Raw genomic sequence first — 23,070 nt, forward strand, 5'->3', positions numbered from 1 at the left:
GGTGATTACGGCAGTGTATACCATCTCAGAGAGAAATTTACAAATCATATGATTAGCAGGCATCACAGCTACCTGATTTTTGTCAAAGTATTTCCAGGTGGACCCATAGCCCTATCGTTAATCACTTTTCTGCACGCCAATGACTTTAAACTTGTGATAGTTGCTTTCAATTCAGGTCCAATTGAATGGGGGGTAGATTTGGAATAGCTTCGTGTACAGTGGACATCGTAGTAATCATCGCTCCAGTAATATTTAGGCAACCGAGCCTTTAAATCTATGCTAGCTGCTTACTGTTGGCAAAGTTCAATCTCAGCCACCAGATGGTGCATGCATATTTAACTATTCTTCGCTCCGCAACTAGTTTTGGGGCCAGGCTCGTTCAGCTCGAACTTTATTATGCAAAAGGAATATCACCAATTAGTATTCGTTCGCTGGCCGTTCGGCAACTCATACAAAAATCAAATTTCAAGATGCCTTGTGTCACCTCACTGTAACAATTCCACTTTCGCATCGAGCGCAGCTGGTAATTTCACCCAGTTAGGATGTAGTTCTAATTGCACGCTTCCACTACCCGCGACTCAGCATAGAAAATAATTTCACACCGAGGATGGAATTCCAAAACAATGAATAAAAACGACCTGCATTCAATGAAGAAAGAACAGTTTTATTTCAGACTAACTGGAACGAAAAAGTTTAAAGAAATTATGAGTCGCTATTTCACAATAATTGGAACGGAAGAGTTTTAAAGAAATTATGAGTCGCTGCACCGCAAAAGCAACCGTCTATCGCAAGGCTGGAGGCAGAAGAGACCGATTCCACTCCATGTGGTTCTTTCTGCCCCCAACCAACGGCATACTCTGACCGCTAGCTCTCCACTCCCGTGGCGAGTTCTAAAGGCGTGGAGAGTTCCGTGCGCCATCTATCCGTCGTATCCGCAACATTCGAAATAAATTTCGAATGCCGCGAATCCTGCTGCGCCACACATACACTAAAATATGCACTTTTATTGATATGCACATTCAATGAATTCATTATCGTGAAAGTTTCCTGTGTATTTCCAGCCTTGACAAGGTGGGCGGTGTATGCCATACCCACTTAACGTTTCTAGTGAACATAACTAACACGGCCGGGTTTCTACAAAACTTCGTGATAATTACTACGGCGAGATAGTCCGGACATGTCCTCCAGGAGCCATACAAAGGTTATCATTACCAGGAGTCATGACAGAGGATATTAGACCCTTTCCTGTCGGCAGCATCGATGACATTCTTTTCCTCAATAAACTTCTTGACCAATATATGAATCTTTCTCCACCCGAGCATGTGAACTGATTAAGCGGATTGATTCCTTCAGGCATAATTAGAGGCAATTTCGATGCGAATGAAAGCTCCTAAAGAGTACCCTCTTCTGGATATCGCCTTCCTAATTTTTTTCATAAGCTCATGTAGTACTTTTTCCGTGGATTTGCCTTTTTTCGTACAATGAAACGGTTAGAAGTTAGACTTATCAGCAGGATGGTTTTTGCGTCGGTATTGGTGGCTTTCCTTTGCCACACCTTGAGCATCGGTTGATGAACCGCTTGATGTAATTGTTCGGCTGCATATTCAATCAGTTCGGCTTCAATTCCATCGGCTCCTGGCGACTTATGATTCTTAAGCCGATGGATTACACGGAGTGTTTCTTCTATGCTTTGTGACAACATTTCTCCGTCGCCTTCAGTTAGCGTACCTCAAACTCGCTGATATTTTGGTTGTTGAGCAGTTCATGAAAATACTCCTACCTCTCCAACATACTCATTCGGTCAAAAATCGGATTTCCCTCTTCGTCCCGCCAGGATAAGCATCGTGGTGTATATGTATCTACCTGGCTTGTTGGTAAAACTTGTGCGTCTGGTTCGGTTGCTCCCAATGCCTTTTGGTTGGGAACTGTTGGTTCTTACAGGCTTTCTTTTTCCGTTTGTGAAGTCGCGTCTCCATCCGACCTAGTTCGTAATACATCTCTATGTGTCCTTGCTTTCTTTGAGAGTCCAGTATTACCAGGTATGCAGTATTCTTCCGGTTGTGAAGATTACTTGTCAATGCTTCATCTGCAGGACCTTTATAGGTGTTACAGAAGGCTGTATTGTGGATGGCTCCGTTGTTCACTCTCATGTGATTCTCAAAGGTGATTCTAGACCGTGTTATTCGTGTCCGGAGCACCATGCCAACGATATAATGATCCGAATTTATATTGGTTTTCTCATATGTGCTGGCATTCATCAAAGCTGAGACATGGCGACGGTCAATTAACACGTAGTCAATTTGGTTGAAGGTGGTCTCGTCTGGAGAAGCTTGCTTGTGGACCGCTTTCTGCGCAGACCTGATACTTCCGACAACCATTCCGTGAAACATTGCTAAATGAATAATCCTCGGTTCCTTATCATTGGTAATTTTATTTATTTATTAATTTATTTAATGAGGACAATACACAGAAAGAAAATTTCTTATTACATATTGTCCTCAGAGGGAGGAGCAAGTAAATGGCATATTTTGCGCTTAAAGCTAGAGAAGGACATAGAGTCAAAGAAACCAAGCTGTAGGGCATTGTAGGACCGGCAAAACCTCGAGATCGGAGAGTGAAAGTAAATCTCGAGCTCGGCGAAGGGTATGGGAGCTAACGTATCGCCTGAATATGAGCTTCGTCGCAACTTGGCTGTTAAAATCTCCACGCTAAAATCCCCATATCCACAAATATTATTTGATGTGATGATTAAGTAATATTAAAAATTGTTAAATTCCAGACTTACAAGCCAAGAAAATTGCCTCCCATCATCTATTATATCTATCTAATAATCAAGGCAATATCGGTTCAAAGCACTTATTGCAAATCATACAAATTAAAAACCAATTTAGTACTCCAAAAGATTTATTGTTTGCTTCCTCCTCCTAAGTCAGGACCCCATTTTAGATCTTTTTATGCAGATAGGAAAAAGCAGCTCTACATACAAAACCAAAAAAATGAGAAGAGAAGCGAATTTTCCTACAAAAAAGTATTTTCCTGACCCTTTTTCAGTGGGCATTTCTTCTAGACGACGAAGCAGGGAATGGGTGCAGCGCCCACCGACTTAATTGAAAATACCAGAAACACCCAGCTAACACTAGTTGACGAACACAGAAGAGGAGTATCAAAGGAATATCAAAGACTTTTAAATCCTTGCGAAAAATGAACTTTGTCTCGGCTATTCTGGAGACTTTTTTCTTCTGGTATTTTCCTTTAAGGCCCTCATCTTGATTTTAACAGGGACAAAATGTAATGTTTTCTTTTCATCATCAGCAACTTTCGCTGAAGTCAAGGACATCTTTGTTCAGAGTTAGAGCTTGCGTGTTTCCCCTTTCTACAGTTTTAATTAAATCGTTTGATGATGGTGACGTATTCAAACTATGATGAGCGCTGGCCTATGTCCTGCGAGGACATAGTTCAATTGAGTGTTAATGGCTTCGCCTTTTTGAACTTAAACGTTGAATAAACGCCGTCGTCGTGCTAATTATAATTTTTGTGGTGAAGGATGTCCACTTTTCATTAATGGAAGTTAGGTGAAAATTGCCCTTGTAGATAGATCGACATTTGTAAAGGTCTTCTAATGGAATTCCCTTAATGACGCTTTCCAGAACGTGTCTCCAATTTGTAAAGTAGCCTTGCCTGTTGGAATAGGGGCTGCAAACCTTCAGTACGAGGTCCACATTTATGCCACCATTCTGAGCAAAATTCTCTACTAGATGGAATTATTTATGAGTAACTCATTTGATTGTTTTGGGATTCAACATTCTATTAATTGCGCAATATAGGACTATTCTCACGGAGTTATATTAATATTGGAAACCGTACTTGATAGTAAGTGTGTACTATTCAGGGATGACCTACCATGCAATAGGTTTACGGTTCACTGAGTCCTTCGTCTGTCAACGAAAATATAGAATGAATACAGTTCAGTTGTGTGTATACATATATTTGAATGTCTACAGCGAAATTGTAACAACAGTGCAATTCACAATGACCACCTTAGTAACCGCACCCTTTTTTTCATTACAGGAATGATTTACGAGGTCCAGAGTACGCTTTTCTCGAGGTCGAATACATCTGCCATCATGGATACATATTGAATACGAACGTGAACGTGAATGAAAATTTAAACACGGTGGACATGGACGTCGACAACGCCAACATTATCAGGACATCGCGAAATAGCAAAAACTCGACCAGCGTCTATTGCAAAAACGGACAATGGCATGGTGTCCTACCAACATGTATACCGGTTAAAGATTTGACAAATTTCAACGAGACATGCAATTATCCTAGCCGATGCGAGCAGCTATGCTATAGGAGGGATGGCATGGAAAAGTGCACTTGTCATAAAGGATTCCGAATGAAAAATAATCGGTGCGAAGGTGGGTGTCTAGAAATAGGGTATTATCTAGGGGATCTGTCTAGGTTGTTACCATTGAAATGAACCACATTTCCATTTTTGAAATTGTACGACATTGGCGTTCTCATATCGTGTTAACACCTAAGGGTGAGTTTGATTTTCGAAGTCGATGTTAATTAAAATGGAATTGGAGTAATTACATTAGCATATCGGCGACTGATAAGAATAGGTAAAAGGAGAAATGTGTTTGATCTGCAAAAAAAAAATAAAATGTTCTTTGCACTGTCTATAAGAATGACCGAACTCAGGTAAATGCTAAGAGTGAGTTCTTGTTTTGAGAATTATTCTAAAATCAGTTAAATAGATTCGTATGCATTCTCGTACTCATTCAGAAATCATCCTATTTTTGCCTTCCTCCTAAAAGGTCTCAAGTTCCCGAATTATTGTAATGAGTATGGAATGCATTTCCTTTGAAATGGTTGGGTCTACGGGGAGGGGAGGAGAGACTTTAAAACCCATTGACCTTATTCCACTTTAATGTCCTAACTACTTTAACGATTTCTATTGTTGACTTCCTCTTGTGGTGCCGGTTAATGATAATAGTGTCGGTGGAAGTTGCATCCCGTCCTCGAAAAATTATTGTACCCATTTAGTGGTTTAGTATACCTAGTATGTCCATTAAGCCTAAAACCGACAAGTATATAAAGATGTTCCTTATTTCTAGGTGTTCCGGATACCGTCCCAGAACATGTCAGGTTTCGTCGCTCTCCTTACAAAATCTGCAGATGGTATCCATGTATCCCTAGCTTCCCCCGGTGATAATTTAGCCTGCAATGACAAAAGAGTATTCCTATTATGATCCTAAAGCTTTTCTTGGTGAGGTTTAGACAATTCTGCGAACGCTTTGGTTCGTATCCCTCCATGAGCACCCTAGGCTGATCGATTGTCCCAGTATAGTTCCATTAGCCGTTCCTCTTCACGCAAAAATGAACTGTTTCCTATTGGCTGTATTTTTGATACTTCCTTTGGCCAGTTCATACGCTCTTCTAACCCAATAAGTCATGGAACTCGGATATCCAGATTTGATTGTACGAATTGGTCTTAATCAGCCTATTAAGGCGTTCCCATGCGAGTTTACAGTTTATCTAGTTGGATTTAAATGTCGCAGGGAGAGCACATTGATTTAAAATAACTTCAGCTTTATGTCGTTTTTAATAATAATATAATCGTTGGCACAACAATCCATATTGGATCAAGGGGCCTTGAAGTGTGTTAGAGCACTTCACTCAAGACCGTAACGGTACACCACAGTACACTGTGGGAGGCAATGTGGTCAGCATTGCGCTCGCCCGAGATTATTACCCTGATTTGACTCAGGTACTCATTCACAGCTGAGTCGACTGGTGTCCGACATCCAATCACGATAACAAATTCCTCTGCCCCCAGCGAGATTTGAACCGTGACCTTCCGCTACGACAGCCCAGCGCTCTAACCACTTGAGCCATCCGGACACTTGGGGGGTAAAACAAAACCTAAAATCGATTTATTGTCTGTCTGGTCGATAGTTAAATGAGCATGACGAAAACCAAACAATGTGAATGGCGATGACCAAACGACTCCCTGAGTGGCCGGAGACGACCAAAATGGGTAGAGCTACCCCAAAAACCTAAAAGAATCTGCTTGCATGCCTCTGTGCTGGCCAGGCTTGTTGCGGAGAGGGTCCTTTGAATACTTATTATAATATACAAAAATTCACACGTCGCTTACTGATTCGTGGGTCCTGCAAATTTACAAACATTGGGGTTCGCACGAGCCTACCGACATGAGTTAAAACTGAAAGATAAAAATAAAACCCCGAACTTGTGTGCCACGATCAAGAAGGAAGGTCCACGAAGGATCGTACCCGCGAATATATTTCTCCTGCTTCAGATGTGCGATGAGTACAGGTGAGCAATTTGAAGACGTTGTTGCGGCATTAGTGTCTCCATGATAATTTGGCAAAGAATACTAAATAAAAATTGCATGACAGTTTGACATGAGTTACTGGTGGTCTGCCAAAAAAGTCCTGCTGTAGAAAAATGCCGAAGAATTCTTTTCACTGATGTAGAGGAGTTTAGTTTAGGTCGGCTTGATGGGCACGCATGATCTGCGGAAAGATGAAAGGATCTCGAGCTGCAATCAGACGAGGGAAGGTTTTGTTATAGTTTGGGCTGGAATCGGGTGCTACTGGAAAAGAAAAATAAACCAAATCATATTGGATCGTAAAGGAGTTTTTTAATAGTAAAAACATTCTGAGGATGGGGCACTTCGGCGTTAGCAGGAGATGTCACAAACTGATATCAAACAATTCAGAAACCGGAATTCGGAAACCGGCCCTTCAGAAATGAAAGGTTTTGTTGATTTTTTATGTGAGAATATTTGGCTACACGATGGCTTCACTTACATATATATAGCTCTTATATATAGGTTATAGTCTTTATACGTTATTCAACATTAAATTTGATGTGGTGCTGACATTTTACCTCTTAGCGAGTAATTATTTGACGCCAAAGGAGCAATTTCAGTCTACTATAGCTTTGTTAATAATAGTATGATTTCCAGCAAACTTTCCAGTATGACGCTTTCTATTAAATCGTATTTTACTGAAATTTTAAAGATTTAGGATAAGTTTAAGGAAGTTTGCAGTAAATTGTCAAAATTTAAAAGTGTTCTATTATTAACTTTATTTGAGAGCATTTTGAGGCTGAAAGCAGGTCACTGAAGTTATTGCCCCTGTTCGCACCCTCGCACTCCTCGCCTTTTCAGCTAATGCTTCGGAAAGTATTAATCGGGACCTTTCGTTTGATACCTCCACGATGAAAAGAAAATGGTGCGCCTCCTTTTAGGTATATCTGAAATCTCTCAAGTTCAACGTGGAGTCCCACATGCATCGGAGTTCATTGTCCCCACCTTTCCACTAAATTTCATGTCAATCGGTTGTTCCTAAGAAAGATGTGGGTGACAGACAGTGAATCGATATTAATAAGGTGTTGTTTATTGTTTAACTATTAGAAACTTGCCTAAAAGAAAGTTAGCGGTAGTAAAAAATATGGCGGGGCAAACAATCTAAATTGATTTTTTTCCCATTAAATCTTCAAATTGAAAAGTGCATTTTAGCACCTGGGCTGTAGTTCTGCATACCTAAATTTTGATATTTTCCCTTATTTCCAAATAGTATTTAATATCATATTTTCTAAAGCAATCTGTTTTTTCAATCCTTTGGCAAATAGTCGATAAATTATTTTGTTGTATTTGAATCTAATCTAAAAAGTTCAACTGAAACTAAAAACGTCAAAGGCGGATTATGCTTTTGTATGGGAATGTAGGTGCCTTTAAGGGGGGAAGTTTCAGCACTTTTTTAGGATTTTGTTTTTCTAGTTGGGAGAATTAACTGGAATCAGTCAAATTTCGACATCTTAGTAATACTCGGTACAACTTCGAGAATTTAAAAAAAAAAAATTAACAGAATTAAGTGGCATTAATCCGCTGCAGATCGTAACCAGAGTTCTCCAACTGCGGGACGACCCCCATTTTTATTTGATACCAAGAAGGTTTTATTTTGGATTATCAACTAATTTTTCAAGACTGAGTTCAAAATTATTGAAAAAAAAAATCAATTTTCACCATTTTTTTCATTAATTTTGCAATAAAGGGACCCTTAAAAATAGGATCTCATCCCGTATGTTGGTTCAGATTGTAATTTTGTAAAGATTCATACCTCGAAATTTCATAATAAGCGGTTCGTTACTGTTTGAGATAGGATACGAATGCACTCATATTTATAAATACGCTATTTACGTAGCGCTAGAAGATTTCGTAAGAATATAAAGCGAATACTTCCTGAACGTTCGACCCTGTACCTGATAATCGCTCGGTTTTACATCCATAAAATCTACAGGAACGCGAATTTTGCTTTGAAATATCTACAGCGTATTCTGGGGTAACGGCCGGACGAGGAACGAATAAAAAAAAAACCTAATATGGTTTCCCCCTTAAAGTGCTCGAGTTGTACATTTTCGATAAATTGTATGCGAAAGATACCAGGCAAAGAAGATTTTTTTCGGCTACTCATAGGTGATCCGAAGTTTCTTTAATATTTGGGGGGTTAAGTTACAGTCCGTGAATAATTGCCGCTTGGAAAGGGGCTCTTGCATCTTTTTCATTTGCTTAATGTGAGTGCTGAGCTGGGGAGCTTTTGAGAGCTCTTCAATTCACAAATGGTAGAAGACTACTTCAGTTGCCAATCATTATTAATTACGGTTAAACTTGGCTAGCCCAAATGTAATCCTAAAAACTTGTATCGTTTTATTCCGCAACTCCTGCGATTGTGAAAATCAAAGTCGGTTTGTTAGCTATGAAATCCACTCAGAAAGATTATTATTACGCTTGATTAGGCACTTTCCATAAATCTTAATCATTTGCATGAATTTCAAAGAAATGGTCTCATTCAAGCTTATTAAAATTTGCCAAGAACTTCATTAATTCAAATGAATTGAAAATTTACTCCCAATCAAAATCTGTTAACTCAAGTTTAATGATTCGTTAGGATTTTTCAATTATGGAAATCAAATTAGAGTTGCGCTCCAGAGAGTCCTAGCGATATTCCCGCTGCGTACAAAGAGATGAAGTATTCGCCAATGGAAAATGAGATTTCGAATATTAAGAGGGGGATTTGGAGTTGACGCAGCTTATCCATACCAGCTTTTGGTGAGCATCACGTGCTGGATTTATGCTTTGTTTATTCCCTCGTTAAACATCGCCGAAAGGGATATTCAACTGTGCTATTTATTTTCATACAGTCAAAAAGAAATGAGTTGTTTACTTTAAAATTTACGATATGCTGTATTTTTTGGGCGGAAGGAAGAACGTTTGTTTTTGAACAGGATTAATCCTTACACATTTAACTTTTTCCAAAGAAACTCCAAAGAAAGAATCTAAATAAATTTCCTAGAAAATCGTATCTTAAAGTATGGAATATGCTTGGTTTCTAGAATTGCCTTCATCGTCTGCAACTCGTTTCGGGCTTTGGCACTCGGAATGAACTGCCTCCAAAAGTTCTGCTTGAATCGCTTCCTTTAATTGATGAATTAGGAAAGTGATGCCCTATCTTCGTTTATTGAATCCGACCAACGTTTCCTCAGTTTTCTAATCGGTCTTTGTCCTTCGGATTTTCCCTCGAATACCCTTGTATCCCAATATTGTCTACGCGTAAACCTGGTCAGCCTATCCTAACTTTTGCAAATTGGTGATCGTAAAATATTTTGAATATTGCATAGTTGCACCTGATTTGCCATCGGTCTCTATCACTCCTTGCTTCGATAACTCTTATTAGACCTCTGCTTTCGATTGCAATCATTTTCTTTGTTGCTTGCGAAAGAGTCCATACACCGTCGATTCTGACGTGTTCTCTGATGGTCGTAATTTTTCTGGATTGCCCCATTATTTTTACTTTATTCTCGTTGACCCTTGGACCAACTTTATTTACTTCGCTGACAAAGTTTATAAATTTTTTTAGCTGGCGTGAAGGATCGTAACCTGGTGTTTATGTTATCCACGTAGGTCGCTAGCCTATTCTTCCGTGGACCTCCTTTCACTTAAAAGTAGGTGGTTCTAACGACCATTCCGTAGTTGGATAATCCGCAGTCCGTTGCTACTGGTAATTTAATGCAAACTACGGGATCCGATGTATTGCCTAGTGGCTCCATCCCCATTCTACTGTTGATATCTCCAACTCTAGCTCGCACCGTTATTGCAACTGGTAACATCTGCCCTATAGTGCACAGTGTAGACTATTTGGTAGTTTTCAATCTGGAGGATTGCCACTCTTACCTAACCTTTTGCCCGGTATTTAGGTGTGGGAGACTCACCTTCATCGTTTAGAAAGAACTCCCGATGATCACCACGTGGAGGTGGAAACAGAATCTGCTAGTGGAGCTATTTTCCAGGTCTTGTGCTCGATCTTGGGTACTAATTCAATTTGATCGACCTTTGTAACAGATGATAATTTTTTACCACTCGTGTGATATTTCCGGTCCATCCTTTTTAAAAAAAATGCTATTATAACACCAATATCCGGCTCTTTATTGCTTTTCTAGTTGGTTCGTTGGTTCTACATTTTCCTATTTTGGAGGATCAATAAATTGTTTGTTAACTAATATTATTGACTCGAGGGGTTACATTGCCAATGGAGGGTTAGGCAGCTCTTTAAAATATGTCGCACATTATTCCTGAATCAGCTCGGAAGTATACGGGCACTCATCTATAAATCAAAACTTTCTCAATCACTTCCTACTCCATGTCCAACTATAGCTAATCGTCCATAAAAAAAATAAAGCGCATAAAACATTACAAATGGCCCGATTGAAATGCAGGTTGAGAACAGAAGGGCGTAGACAAATCTTTAGACCTAAAATAAAAAAACTAACTAGAGCAAATGGACCGCTTCACGAAGTCCTCAAACGTCAACGGGAGCTGAAGTAACAAAGATACTTACGAGGCTTATCGCCTACTACCAGCTAGCGATTCCCTGTGCAAGGCTACTAAGGGGATGAAAGGACCTGTTCAATGCAAATCGTGCTAATGGGCCGGCATTTGCAAAACAGACAGATACTCCTCGCTTATTTGCCACAAATGCAGATAGGACTTTCAAAAATATCTCCGGCTTGCCAAAGCCTTTCATTTCGACCCTAACAAGTCGTCCGAGTCGAAAAACTAGAACTTGAACGCTTCGAGTATAAAGGTTTCGTCTCCATCCTGGGTGAGGATTTTGCCAAATTTTGCACTTCAATGATGACCTTAAGGGGGGTTTCTGGTAAATTTCTAAAATATGGTGATAGGATATTATTATTTTTATTTGAAGATATCTCACAATGGAATGTACTTTGAGGAATAGATTTCGCATAGCTGTACCATTGTGATTTTTTTTTGAAATTTTTCGGTTAAATAGGTTCTGTGTGAAAGAAAACCTTATTAAAATCGATTTAATGCCTGTCTGGCCGTCTTTTTTTAAGGAGGTGGAAATCTTCAAAAGACTTTGGCCTGGGCACGCCAAAGTGTGGGATTTTTAACCACTAAAACCACCCCCGACTTAGCTACGTTTCCTTCCGTGTACCCGCGGGGTTCGAACCTAGGACATTAGAAAAATACGTGCGTTGCGTCCTCTGGGACACCGTCGCAGTTTGGGCAATTAGGTGAGGTGTCCAAATTAAACCTGTACAGGTATTGATGCTATCCTCCATGACCGGTGAGAAACTGGGTGAGATTAAAATTGATCTCTCCATGCTTTCTCTCGAGCCACCCCGGATGGAAGGGATCGACCTGTAAATCCAACGTCCCTTTTCTAACTGGTCCCATCGCTGTTGCCATCTGCTTATGGATCTCTCCCTTTCGGTTTTTTTCACGTGGGATAAAAGAGAGACGGACATGGTCTTATACCATAAATGTTCACCATTTCGGTTGCCATGACGAACGCTGCATCATCTGAGACGTTTGTGAAGGTAGAACACACCCTTAAGACTGTTCTTCCGTACGCCGTACTAAGTTTATGTGCATTGCCTAAAACATGCAGCGCTTTTCCCCAAACTCGGACTGCATACAACAAGATATAACTCGCCACCCTGGCTATGAGCCGTCTGCAAATATGTAACTCCTACGTTCGGCATTATCCTTGCGAGAGCCATACTCGTGGTGGATGCTTCTTCGCAAGTATGCTCTATGTGCTGCTTAAAATTGAGTTTCCTGTCTATCATAACCCCCAAGTATTTGGTGGCCGGCTTGGAAGTGATGATAAGATTGCCGATTCTAATGCAGGCTAGTTTCTCTTGCGGCGCTTAGCGATGAGGACTGCTTCCGACTTTTTCTCAACGAGTGCCAATTTCACTCTCTAACCAAGCCTCAGCAACACTGATTGCTTCACTTGAGTACAACTCAGTATACCCGTGATACTTTGCGACCACAACTAGTGCTATATCGTCAGCGTAACCTACCACCGTGGCCTCCTCCTGAACTAAAAGGTTAAGTACATCATTATACATGATACTCCACGGTAGTGGGCCCAATACAGAGTCGTCTGATAGACGCGCGGAGATAATATACTCCGTGGGTCCATTATCGGTATTATACCATAGCGCCCGCTCTTGCAATTAGCTGTCCTCAATCGAGGTAGGTGGGCCAGAGACTTTCGTATAAGCCGAGTTGAATGCATTCTAGAAGGCGTGTGGGTCTATAGGAGGACGGTTCCCCTGGAGGTTTGCCAGCCTTAGGCAGTAGCACCAGCTTCTGCCGCTATCATAGTGCAGGAAAGATACCTTCGGACATGCACGTTTTGCACAACTCCGGGAACATATCCGGTCTACATTTAACAGCAAGTTTGAGGGCCTTATTCGGTATATCATCCATACCCGAGGCTTTGCTGCCACCTATTCGACTCCAGATCTCCAGTAGCTCGTCCCTGGTAACTGGTGGAATTGGCGTTACATTCAGGGGGTGCTGGAAGGTGTAAGTACCCCCCTCTAATGCCTACTAGTCGCTGTACATGAAGTCTTCCATCTGTCCGCCTGTTCATCTACCCGTCTGTTTATTTGTCTGATACACCTGATGTGCTCCGATACGGCTGAACCGATTGTCACAAAATTTGGTAAGAATTGGTGGCCTGTGTGTCCCTTTACATGAAGTGAGTGGCGCTATTGTTGTTGTTGAGCTTGGAGGGGGGCGGGGGGCGTACATTTTTTTTGACAGAATGTGGTCATGTGGGGCATCAAATGAAAGGGCTCGATTAGTACTTTACAGGATTGATTTTATTTCTGATGTTAGATTAAACATTGAGGAGTGATGCATCTATAAGAAATCTAGGTTTCAAAATACATCCCATTCCAATGTCTGCACAAATAAAGTTAACTTTAGCATAATACCATATTTTGGAAATTTACCCGAAAACCCCCTTAAGTTCATCCTCAATATACATTCGCATCAGTTTAGGCGATAATATAGAACATAATTCTAGAAAGTTTGAACACAATCCAGCTATTATTAACAAAGTTATTGAAAGTCAAAGTATTGCGTTTCACGTAAATTTATTGCACTCTAGGACGTGTATGAGGCCAGTATTATGGAAATTCCGGGGACACAATCTCCCACATGGCCCTTTAACTCACCAATAAGCACGGGACGCTGGGTCAGGATTTCCTTCCTAGTCAGAATGACTACTTCCATTTTTTTCCAGTCCAAGGTTGAGCCATGATCAGTCATTATCCGCTTGCGCATCGCATCAATCTGGCGAGGCTGTTTTGCCCAGGTTTAGCAGTACGTCTGGTAACAAATGCCGCAACATTACCTGCATTACCTGCATCGAGTTTACCAGGCTAGTGCACTACGAGAGAGAGCGTCAACCATTTCGAACGCGATTCACTGATTGACGCTGGCTGAGAAATCCTTCATCTATCCACCAACAAAACCAGTGATATGAACGAGAATATACGAGGAATATTTCCTTTGCAACTTGAGCGTGTGGATTCAGTGTTTCAAATTGCGACCTGCCGCCATTTCCTAGGTCCATTTCCTCTAGGGTGTGAATTAAATATACCGCATTGAATTTCCACGGCTTTGAAGGCGTCCTTGCCTAAAACACACTGAAACCTTCTCATTCGATTTTAGATAGACGCTGAAAAGCGTTATCTCGAAAAACCATTCCTTTGGGCTTGGCCAACACCCGAAGTTAAGCGCAATCCCGCGGCAATATTAGACGCCATCCCGAACCCAGCCGTACGTAATAAATCGAGATGTCATTTAGTTTCTACTTCCACAGGGATCTGCATTAGCAATTTGCGAACGGTGAAATTTAATTTGTATGATCCGTATCATATTAGCCGTATCCTAGCCTTTTCGGATTCGGCCCTGAATGTTCTCACCAGACACGCAAAGAGCGCAACTTTCCTTTTCGTTGCAAATCTCCCCTTTGGGACCTATCTGACTGCAGCATGTTACTCCGGTATCCTTCGTCTTCCGCATGCAATACAATGCTTTCGGGCTTAATCTTATAACGGATTTCCCTGGGGGTTTCCTAATAGATCTTCTTTTAAGAATGAGAACTGGCGATCTAGGCCTCCTTTGTTTCCTCGCCTCTTGCATTGCGGCTCCACAAGGCGTATCCGGTTTAGCTGTTAGTAGATGGTTTTTCTTCCTGTCCTTCTTCGCCTTCTCTTTGGAGCTGTAGAGCGACTCTAACTCCTGTTTTCTTGATAACTGCTCACTTTCTGTTGGTAGATGCTGATCTGCTGAAATAGACTTTCAAAGGCACCAGTTCTGTTAAGTGATGTGACACGTTGCTGTACATTGTATTATATTTAGTTTGTGTGAATAACCGTTTATAAACCCAAACCCCCATATTGAACGACTATTCCGATTATTCTTCCCGTTTTGAGATGCTCATTTGTAACTTTTGAGACCTACCGGCGGAACCACGTGGAGGGTTAACATAGGGTTTAGTAACAAACTGTAGGCATTTATTCACAGACGGCCCGGGATTCAAATTCTCGCACCGATATTCGGCTACCTATTTCATCCCCCTCTGAATACTATCCTTGACCACCCTATTGAATTTTGGGAGCCACGTTTTCTCTTTTAGTGTTATATCTTGCAATTTACTAAGAATGTATAGACAAACAAGTCGGGAAACCGGAAGCTGGACGCTTCAGGTACGAAAGGTTTTGTGTATTTCTTAGTACGTAGCACGTAATATATCCATATATTATGTGAGAATATCCACTTTCGCATGATATTGACATTCATAGTCTTGAATTTGCGAAGAAGCCAGAAGTTTGACGTATTATAACTTTGTTAGTAATAGTGCGATTTTCACCAAACTTGGTAAGATCATGCTCTATGTTATACTCTATATTGTTGTGAAATTTTGCCGTTCTAGCATGAACTTAAGGGGGGTTTTGCAGTCAATTATTAAAAATTATGGTAATATACTATTATTAACTTTATTTGTACAGATATCACTATGGAAGGTATTTTGGAGCCCAGGCACCATATAGTGGCAGCCCCCTGATTTTTTTCAGATTTTTCGATTGGGTAGTTTCTGAGAATGGCCCCCTTAAAGGATTGAGCACTTTCAACCCCCCGCACTCCCCACCTTTCCAACAAATGTCAAAACTAAGACCGGCTTCGAAAAGTACTAATCGAGACCTTTCATTTGATATCCCACATGACTATATTTGATGAAAAAAAAATTTACACCCCCCTTTTGCATGTATGGGGACCCCCCCCCCTTAAATTCAACGTAAAAGGATGTAACTCACTGTATGCGTGAGCGTTCACAGTTCCCACCTTTCTACCAAATTTAGTGTCAATCGCTACAACCGTCTGCGAGAAAAATGCGTGTGACGGACAGACAGACAGACAGACAGACAGACAGACGGACAGACAGACAGACAGACAGACAGACAGTAAACCGATTTTAATAAGGTTTTGTGTTTACACAAAACCTTAAAAAGGGATCCATTCGATTTTACATTGCGCAATTTTATCTAAAGTAAAGCGTCCATATCAACAAATTCCAGAAAATAAAGCATTTCTGCTCCCGGAACAAATTACCATAATCTCCTTCACAGACCTTGTTTCCACGAAACCACCTAATTCACGCAAATGTTCAGAATTTCAAGGTGTATAGATCGACATAAGCAAATTAAAATAGCCCTGACACTATCAGAAACGTGCCCCTGGAACTGTAAAGCTGGGAAAGATGTTGTAAATGACCTTTTTGCCCTTATCAGCGGTCACTCCTAAATTGGAATTTTAATCGTTTTTTTCTTGCAATGAATTCGTAATCAGGTTTCGTAACTTATTGGGTTTTATTAGCAGTTTCATATTATCAGAGGTGTAAAACTCTATTGGCTATAAAGTTTTTATGGTTCAGTTTTCATTAAGGATTTTTCTGATACCTTGATAAAAGAAATGTTCCCGGAATACGAAAAAAGCTGTGGGCAATTACTTTTGGGTTATTTAAGCTGAAGGAAATTTCGTTTTTCATTAGTTGGGGGAATAGCAAGGAGAGCAGATTCGTAGTAATTTTAACACTTGCATACAAATGTATTGTTTGATTTTCGAAATTGGACAAAGCATTAGTGGATGCAAAATATTTTTGGTAGTAAAACGTTTTTTTTTTTCAAGGGAATTTTTTTGTTGAATTTTCTCAGAAAAATGAGATGTCGATATATCCGAGCGTTTTCGACAGGATTTCATGGGATTGAAGGAGCAGCAAACAAATGGATAGAAGCGATAAATTACACTTGGCGCAATGTGGAATGAAGAAGTGTCACATTACCATGGTTTCCTTGTATGTGACTAACTATTGGTAATGATCCCACCTCACGGCCCATTATGCTCTCGGATTAGGCTGTTTTTTTTTTTTAAATCCTGAAAAGTTTTTTTTTTTTTGGATTAGATGCTGGTTTAGCGAGAGCGATGTTCAAAGGTTTTAATTACGGAAGAGTGAAGTCGGTCTTCTAACCAAAACCATTAAAAGTAGGTAGTGCAAGTAGGATAATTTCCAATGAGTGGCTGTGACTTTGAGAATTATCACAAAAGATTTTCCCGTCGAATTACGTCCACTTCCACTCAGAGTGAAGGAAAATAACCTAAGCCTTTCTTGATTACGAGAGCCTGTTGTCATGGCTAGTACTCCACTGGGCTTACACGCTGGCCCTGTGTTTCGAGAATTGGAGTTATTACGAGATAGCACTCTTTTAGAAATTTATCATTCTTTTGAAAACTACGCTATACCCGAATACGCGTTTCATGCATAAACGAGAGTATATGATCTAAAGGTCAAAAGGTAGTATAGGTCCCAGGGCGAAACGTGGATTGGTACCCACAATGGAGCATAAAACCTGGGAAATGCTTGCTGAAACAACATCAACAGCTTTACTACCAAACCCTATCTGCGCATCCACGTGGTGACCGCTGGGAGCTCTTTCTTAACGAAAAGCTGCTGACGGAGAAGGATGAAGGCGAGTCTTCCGCGCCTAAAAACGGGACAAATTGTACCAGCTGGTCCTCCAGGTTGAGGGTTGGGTAGGATTGTTAGTCCTACATGGAAAACAACTTGTTACGAAGCCACAACAGGAACCTCGGACTGGACGGATTATACAACGACAAACCCGGCAACGACAATCGAATAACGATTTGCGCATTTTCTCATGGAACGTGCGCTCCCTGTACAGATATGAAGCTGATAAGCAGCTAGCCGATACCCTGTCCCAATATAGGGCTGATTTAACAGCGTTACAGGACATGCGTTGGACAGGGACCGGTTTCCTGGAGAAGAGCCGCTACACCATATATTATAGTGGCCATCCAGTAAACCATGTGCTCGGAGTAGGTTTCTTAGTCAGCCAAAAAATGAAACCTGCTGTTATCGGCTTTGAAAACATAAGCGAACGGCTATGCACTCTGCGCTTGCGAGGCAAGTTTAGAAATATAAGCTTCATTAACGTTCGTGCCCCTACAGAGGAGACAGAGTCGGAGAAGGATACCTTCTACGAGGCAGTAGAACGAACCCTGGAAGCCGGCCCAGATATGATATCAAAATCATACTTGGGGATTTTAACAGCCAAGTAGGGAAGGAATGCAGGCCAACGGAAATACAAATGATAACGGACTGCGGATTATTTAATTAACAGGGTCACACGAAATGGCTGTTGGAAGTTCCTGGTTTACGCGGATAGCGGTCCACAAACATACGTGGGCCACTTTCAACCAAATTGACCACGTGTTGATCGAACGCCGCCACCTCTCAGCCTTGATGAATGTCAGAACATATAGGGGGGCCAATATAGACTCGGATCCCTATCTCGTTGTCATGGTGCTCCGAGCTCGAATAACAATACCACCTAGAATCCCCTCTGACAATCAGGTGAGAGTGAACACTGAAGCCATCCACAACACATCCCTCCGCGACACCTATAAGAGGGAAATGGATGCCGCAATAACCGCAGTCAGCAGAAGACCTGGAGTTGAAGCATCAACAAATGATCTTCACAACCACCTGAAGAACGTTATCATGGATACGGCCAAAAACATACTTGGCCCCAGTCGCAAAAGCAGTCGAAACGGCTGGTTTGACGATGAATGAGTAATGTTGCATTCTCAAAGAACGCGGGCACGCGCAGAGACTTATCACGAACTTCGTCGAGCGGAGAAGCAACTTCACAGACGGAAAAAGGAAGCCTGGGAGAACCAACAGGTCTGTGAACTAGAAAAGTACAGGGAGCAACCACACCAGGCGCGGAAGTTTTACCAACAAATCAGCAGGATGAAGCCTTATACACCTCAATGCTCATCCTGCCGAGACAAAGAAGGAAATCTGATTTTCGACAGAATGGACATACTGGAGCGATGGGTTGAGTACTTTGATGAACTACTGAACAACCAGAACATCGGCGAGTTGGAGGTCCCTCCAACTGAAAACGACGGACAAATACTGCCACCACCAAGTTTAGGAGAAACAGTCCGTGCAATTCATCGGCTAAAAAATCACAAGTCGCCAGGAGCCGATGGAATTACAGCCGAATTGGTTAAATATGGAGGCGACCAGTTACACAAAGTGGTTCATCAACTTGTGCTCAAGGTATGGGACAGCGAATCAATGCCTGACGATTGGCAACGAGGCATTATCTGTCTCATACATAAAAAGGGAGATATCACACAGTGCAGCAATTATAGAGGTATCACGTTGCTGAGTACCATCAATAAGATATTCTCCTCTATCTTGCTAGGCCGGATAGCCCCATACGCCCAGCACATCATTGGCCCATACCAAAGAGGCTTCACTCCAGGCAAATCAGTAACAGATCAGATTTTCTCTGTGCGGCAAGCGATGGAAAAACTGTTGGAATATGGACAACAGTTGCACCATCTGTTCATCGACTTTAAAGCCACCTGTGATAGCATAGCCAGGGAAGAACTGTACACGGTCATAAGTGAATTCGGTATCCCGACGAAATTAATAAGACTGACTAGGCTGACCCTGACCAATGTGCGAGGCCAGATAAAAGCAGCAGGATGACTCTCAAAATCATTCGACATCAACAACAGTCTACGACAAAGGGATGCTCTGTCATGCGTCCTCTTTAACCTGACCCTCGAGAAAGTGATCCGTGATGCTGAGGTAAATGCAAGAGGTACGATGCTTTTCAAGTCCACCCAATTACTGGCCTATGCTGACGATATCGACATCATGGGAAGAACCACCCGAGACCTACAAACTGCCTTCATCCAGATCGAGCAGGCGGCACGAGATCTTGGGCTACACATCAATGAAGGCGAGACAAAATATATGGTGGCAACGTCAGCACCGAAGACGAATCAACCACCAACATCAAACCGCACTGGTCAAACAGGAAGAATAAGGATAGGAGAATACAACTTTGAGACCGTTGACAACTTCTCCTATCTAGGGTCGAAAATCACAACCGATAACAACTACGATGATGAAATCCGCGCACGGTTGTTGTCAGCCAACAGAGCCTATTTCAGCTTACAAAGACTGTTCCGCTCGAAACGTCTGAACATAGGGTCAAAGCTCTTACTGTACAAGACTACGATCTTGCCAGTCCTCATGTATTCCTCGGAAACTTGGGTTCTTAGCAAGAACAATTGCGAGCTCTTGGCCGCGTTCGAGAGAAGAATCCTCTGAAGAATTTTTGGCCCCCTACATGAGGATGGACAATTCCGTAGCCTACACAATGACGAAATCTATGAGCGATACCATGACCGTCCGGTTGTGGATAAAATCGGGCTCAATAGGTTACGGTGGGCGGGTCACTTAATCCGCATGGATGAGGATGATCCAGTCCGAAAAGAAGACGAGGCAGGCCCTGCCTAAGATGGAGCGATGGCGTAGGTCAGGACGCCAAGCAGCTTTTAGGGATATCGAATTGGTGGACCTCGCGCAAAACCGGGATGCCTGGAGTTCCTTATCAAGGCAGGCGTAGACCGGATACCGTTTGTTGCGCCGTTGATGATGATATGATTTAAAGGTAATCTAATGATAAATGTAGTATCCTAAAATATGACTTACTGAATGCTGAAATCGCAGCAAAATTATCTAGCTGCAAACGGTATATAGACAATTAATCTGCTAGAATAAACTGGCTTATGTCCAGGAGTATTTGAAGCAATGCATTTTGTACTACCACCAGTAAAAAAAAATAAATAAAATACATATCTGAGATCAGGGAAACAGATAAGTAAAATTCAGTGGGATATTCTGCACTACACTAAATTCTATCTAATCTCTCTTGGTATCAAGTCCTGCGACAGGTAACCACACGATTCATTTCTTCACCGTATACGTGCCACATACGCATACGGAAGAAAGGGAGCCAAGGGGTTAACGCTTTGAACACTTAATGAGGTTGGCGGGCGTATTATTGATTTTGCCTACACACATTACCTTGTGCTTGTTGATATGCAGTTCGTTAAGCGGTTATCTCATCTTCCTACATTTTATTCGGGGGTCGTTAACGCGTAAATCGACTATTTTCTCCTCAGATAATGGCATTTTCTCAATGTTGCTGACTGCAAAGCCGTTTTTTTTGAAAACAATCGCATTTTAACATCGGTTTTTGATTGAGGTCGAGCCGAGAACCTGGTCCGCTGTGAAGTAAAATATGGCGGTTTTGTGAGAAAAGAAATGTTCGCATTTAAGCGATCGACCACCATTACGAACGTTAAAAAATCCTGGAATCGAGCTAAGAGCACAGTTCACTAGGCGGTCCATGTAGTCTTCGAAAACAACAAGGTTGGTACGCTGTTTATCACCCAAGATGCTTGGCGATTGTTGCTAACTGGTGGGCTCAAATCTTTACGATAAACTATTCACTATCAACGGGGAGAGAAATCTGCATTGCTTTATCATACAGGGAATCCAACATTTCAGTTGTGTTAATGACAAGAACAGTACTTTGTTTACCGCCTGACCAGTCGTGACGGACCAATGGAGGGATACTTCGCAAAAACTGCATACATTTGAAGCATTCTTACCTTTCAGCGCCGCAGAAGTTGAAGAAGCAATTAAACGAACAAAATTGGGAAAAGCAACTTGTGAAAACATAGGGCTGGGACCCAACACTCTGGCTCAGTGAGTTCTTCGATCGAGGTTATTGAGGAGGGTAGAATACCATCTGGTGGACAAGAAAGCAAGATCGTTCTAATCTGGAAAAAGGGGTAATGAATGTTTATATTACCGTCCCATGCAACTCTTATCCCATATCACTCCTCTCAGCGGCATTCGCGATATTGTTCGTATTACCGCAAACTAGGTCGGGTTTGTCAAGAACTGCCAAAGCAATATATTGCGCGATAACTCATGGAAACATCCCTTTCAGGAACATCATACTGTTTACTTTACATTCCTTTATCTTGCAACGGCCACACAAACTCATCCGGTAAGCGACACCTAACGCTAGAAAAACTTGTCCGCAGGGTTTGATTGCTGCCGTGATCAGAAGATTAAAGTTGGAAATGTGACAGGAATACCAAACTCCCTTTCGTAATCATCAAGGAAGTGCCCGTGGCATGGTCGTCAACTGAATCTGAATAAACCGGAGTTTTTCGATAATATCACTGCTAGCGGCACCTAACTGCCTAGAAATGGTAATATAAGTATCTCGAATCAATCAAGCCTTGAGCAAACGGTGAATTGATCTGCGAAATAGTTCCAGGTATCGGCACTACTTGGATGAAAGGGGGTCCATAATTGATTTTGTTTCTGATCGACGTATCATTGATCGTCTTAAATCCAAAATATGTCGTAGGGTACTTTGTTGTCTTATGCTACTAAGTGCTAGTCAACTGCCAAAGCAATCAACGGTGCCCCGTGCTAATGAACGTAACGATGCTGCTTTCGAGCAGGGGAATAACACGCCGTGATCGTGAGAAAATTCTGACTGGGCGCTACTGTGAAAGAAAGCAAATATTTCCGCGGAAGTCAGGCTCGCGAACGTGTGGATCTTAAGACACTTCCTCACGTGTCATTTAACAAAATTTCACGTGTCCTTATGCCGATACGTTGGCCCCCACCAGAACCTGAACCGCGAACCTTACAAAAGATCAACACAGAAGCTAAACATGGAAATGAAAATAAAATTAAAAAAACATGACGTCTCGACCAGGCGCATAGAGCTGGACCCGAGTGCCATGACCAAGTGGAAAGATCCACGAAGGATCGCATCCTCAATCGATGCTTATCCTGCAGCTTCAGAATTTTTTTTTCATAAGAAATGATCACTTTTGACCCACATACCCATCTTTCCAACAAATGTCCACACTAAGAGTGGTTTCGGAAAGTACCAATTGGGACTCTTCTTTTGATACCGAACATGACCATATTCATCAGCATCATCAACGGCGCAACAGCCGGTATCCAGTCTAGGCCTGCCTTAATAAGGAACTCTAGACATCCCGGTTTTGCGCCGAAGTCCACCAATTCGATATCCCTAAAAGCTGTTTGGCATCCTGACATATGCCATCGCTCCATCTTAGGCAGGTTCTGCCTTGTCTTCTTTTTCTGCCATAGATATTGCCCCTATAGACTTTGCCGGCTGGATCTTCCTCATCCATACGGA

General features: G+C 41.7%; 1 protein-coding gene across 1 annotated transcript in view; it reads left to right on the forward strand.

The window, feature by feature from the left end:
- The window catches only part of LOC119649702, a 447,461-nt gene that overhangs the window by 377,073 nt on the left and 47,318 nt on the right, over positions 1–23,070 (forward strand). Inside the window, exon 6 of the mRNA XM_038051973.1 lies at positions 4,069–4,424. Within this exon, the coding sequence (XP_037907901.1) occupies positions 4,069–4,424 (356 nt within the window). The remainder of the gene's footprint in view (positions 1–4,068; positions 4,425–23,070) is intronic.

This window comes from Hermetia illucens, chromosome 2 (genome assembly GCF_905115235.1).
Source record: "Hermetia illucens chromosome 2, iHerIll2.2.curated.20191125, whole genome shotgun sequence".
NCBI lineage: Eukaryota > Metazoa > Arthropoda > Insecta > Diptera > Stratiomyidae > Hermetia > Hermetia illucens.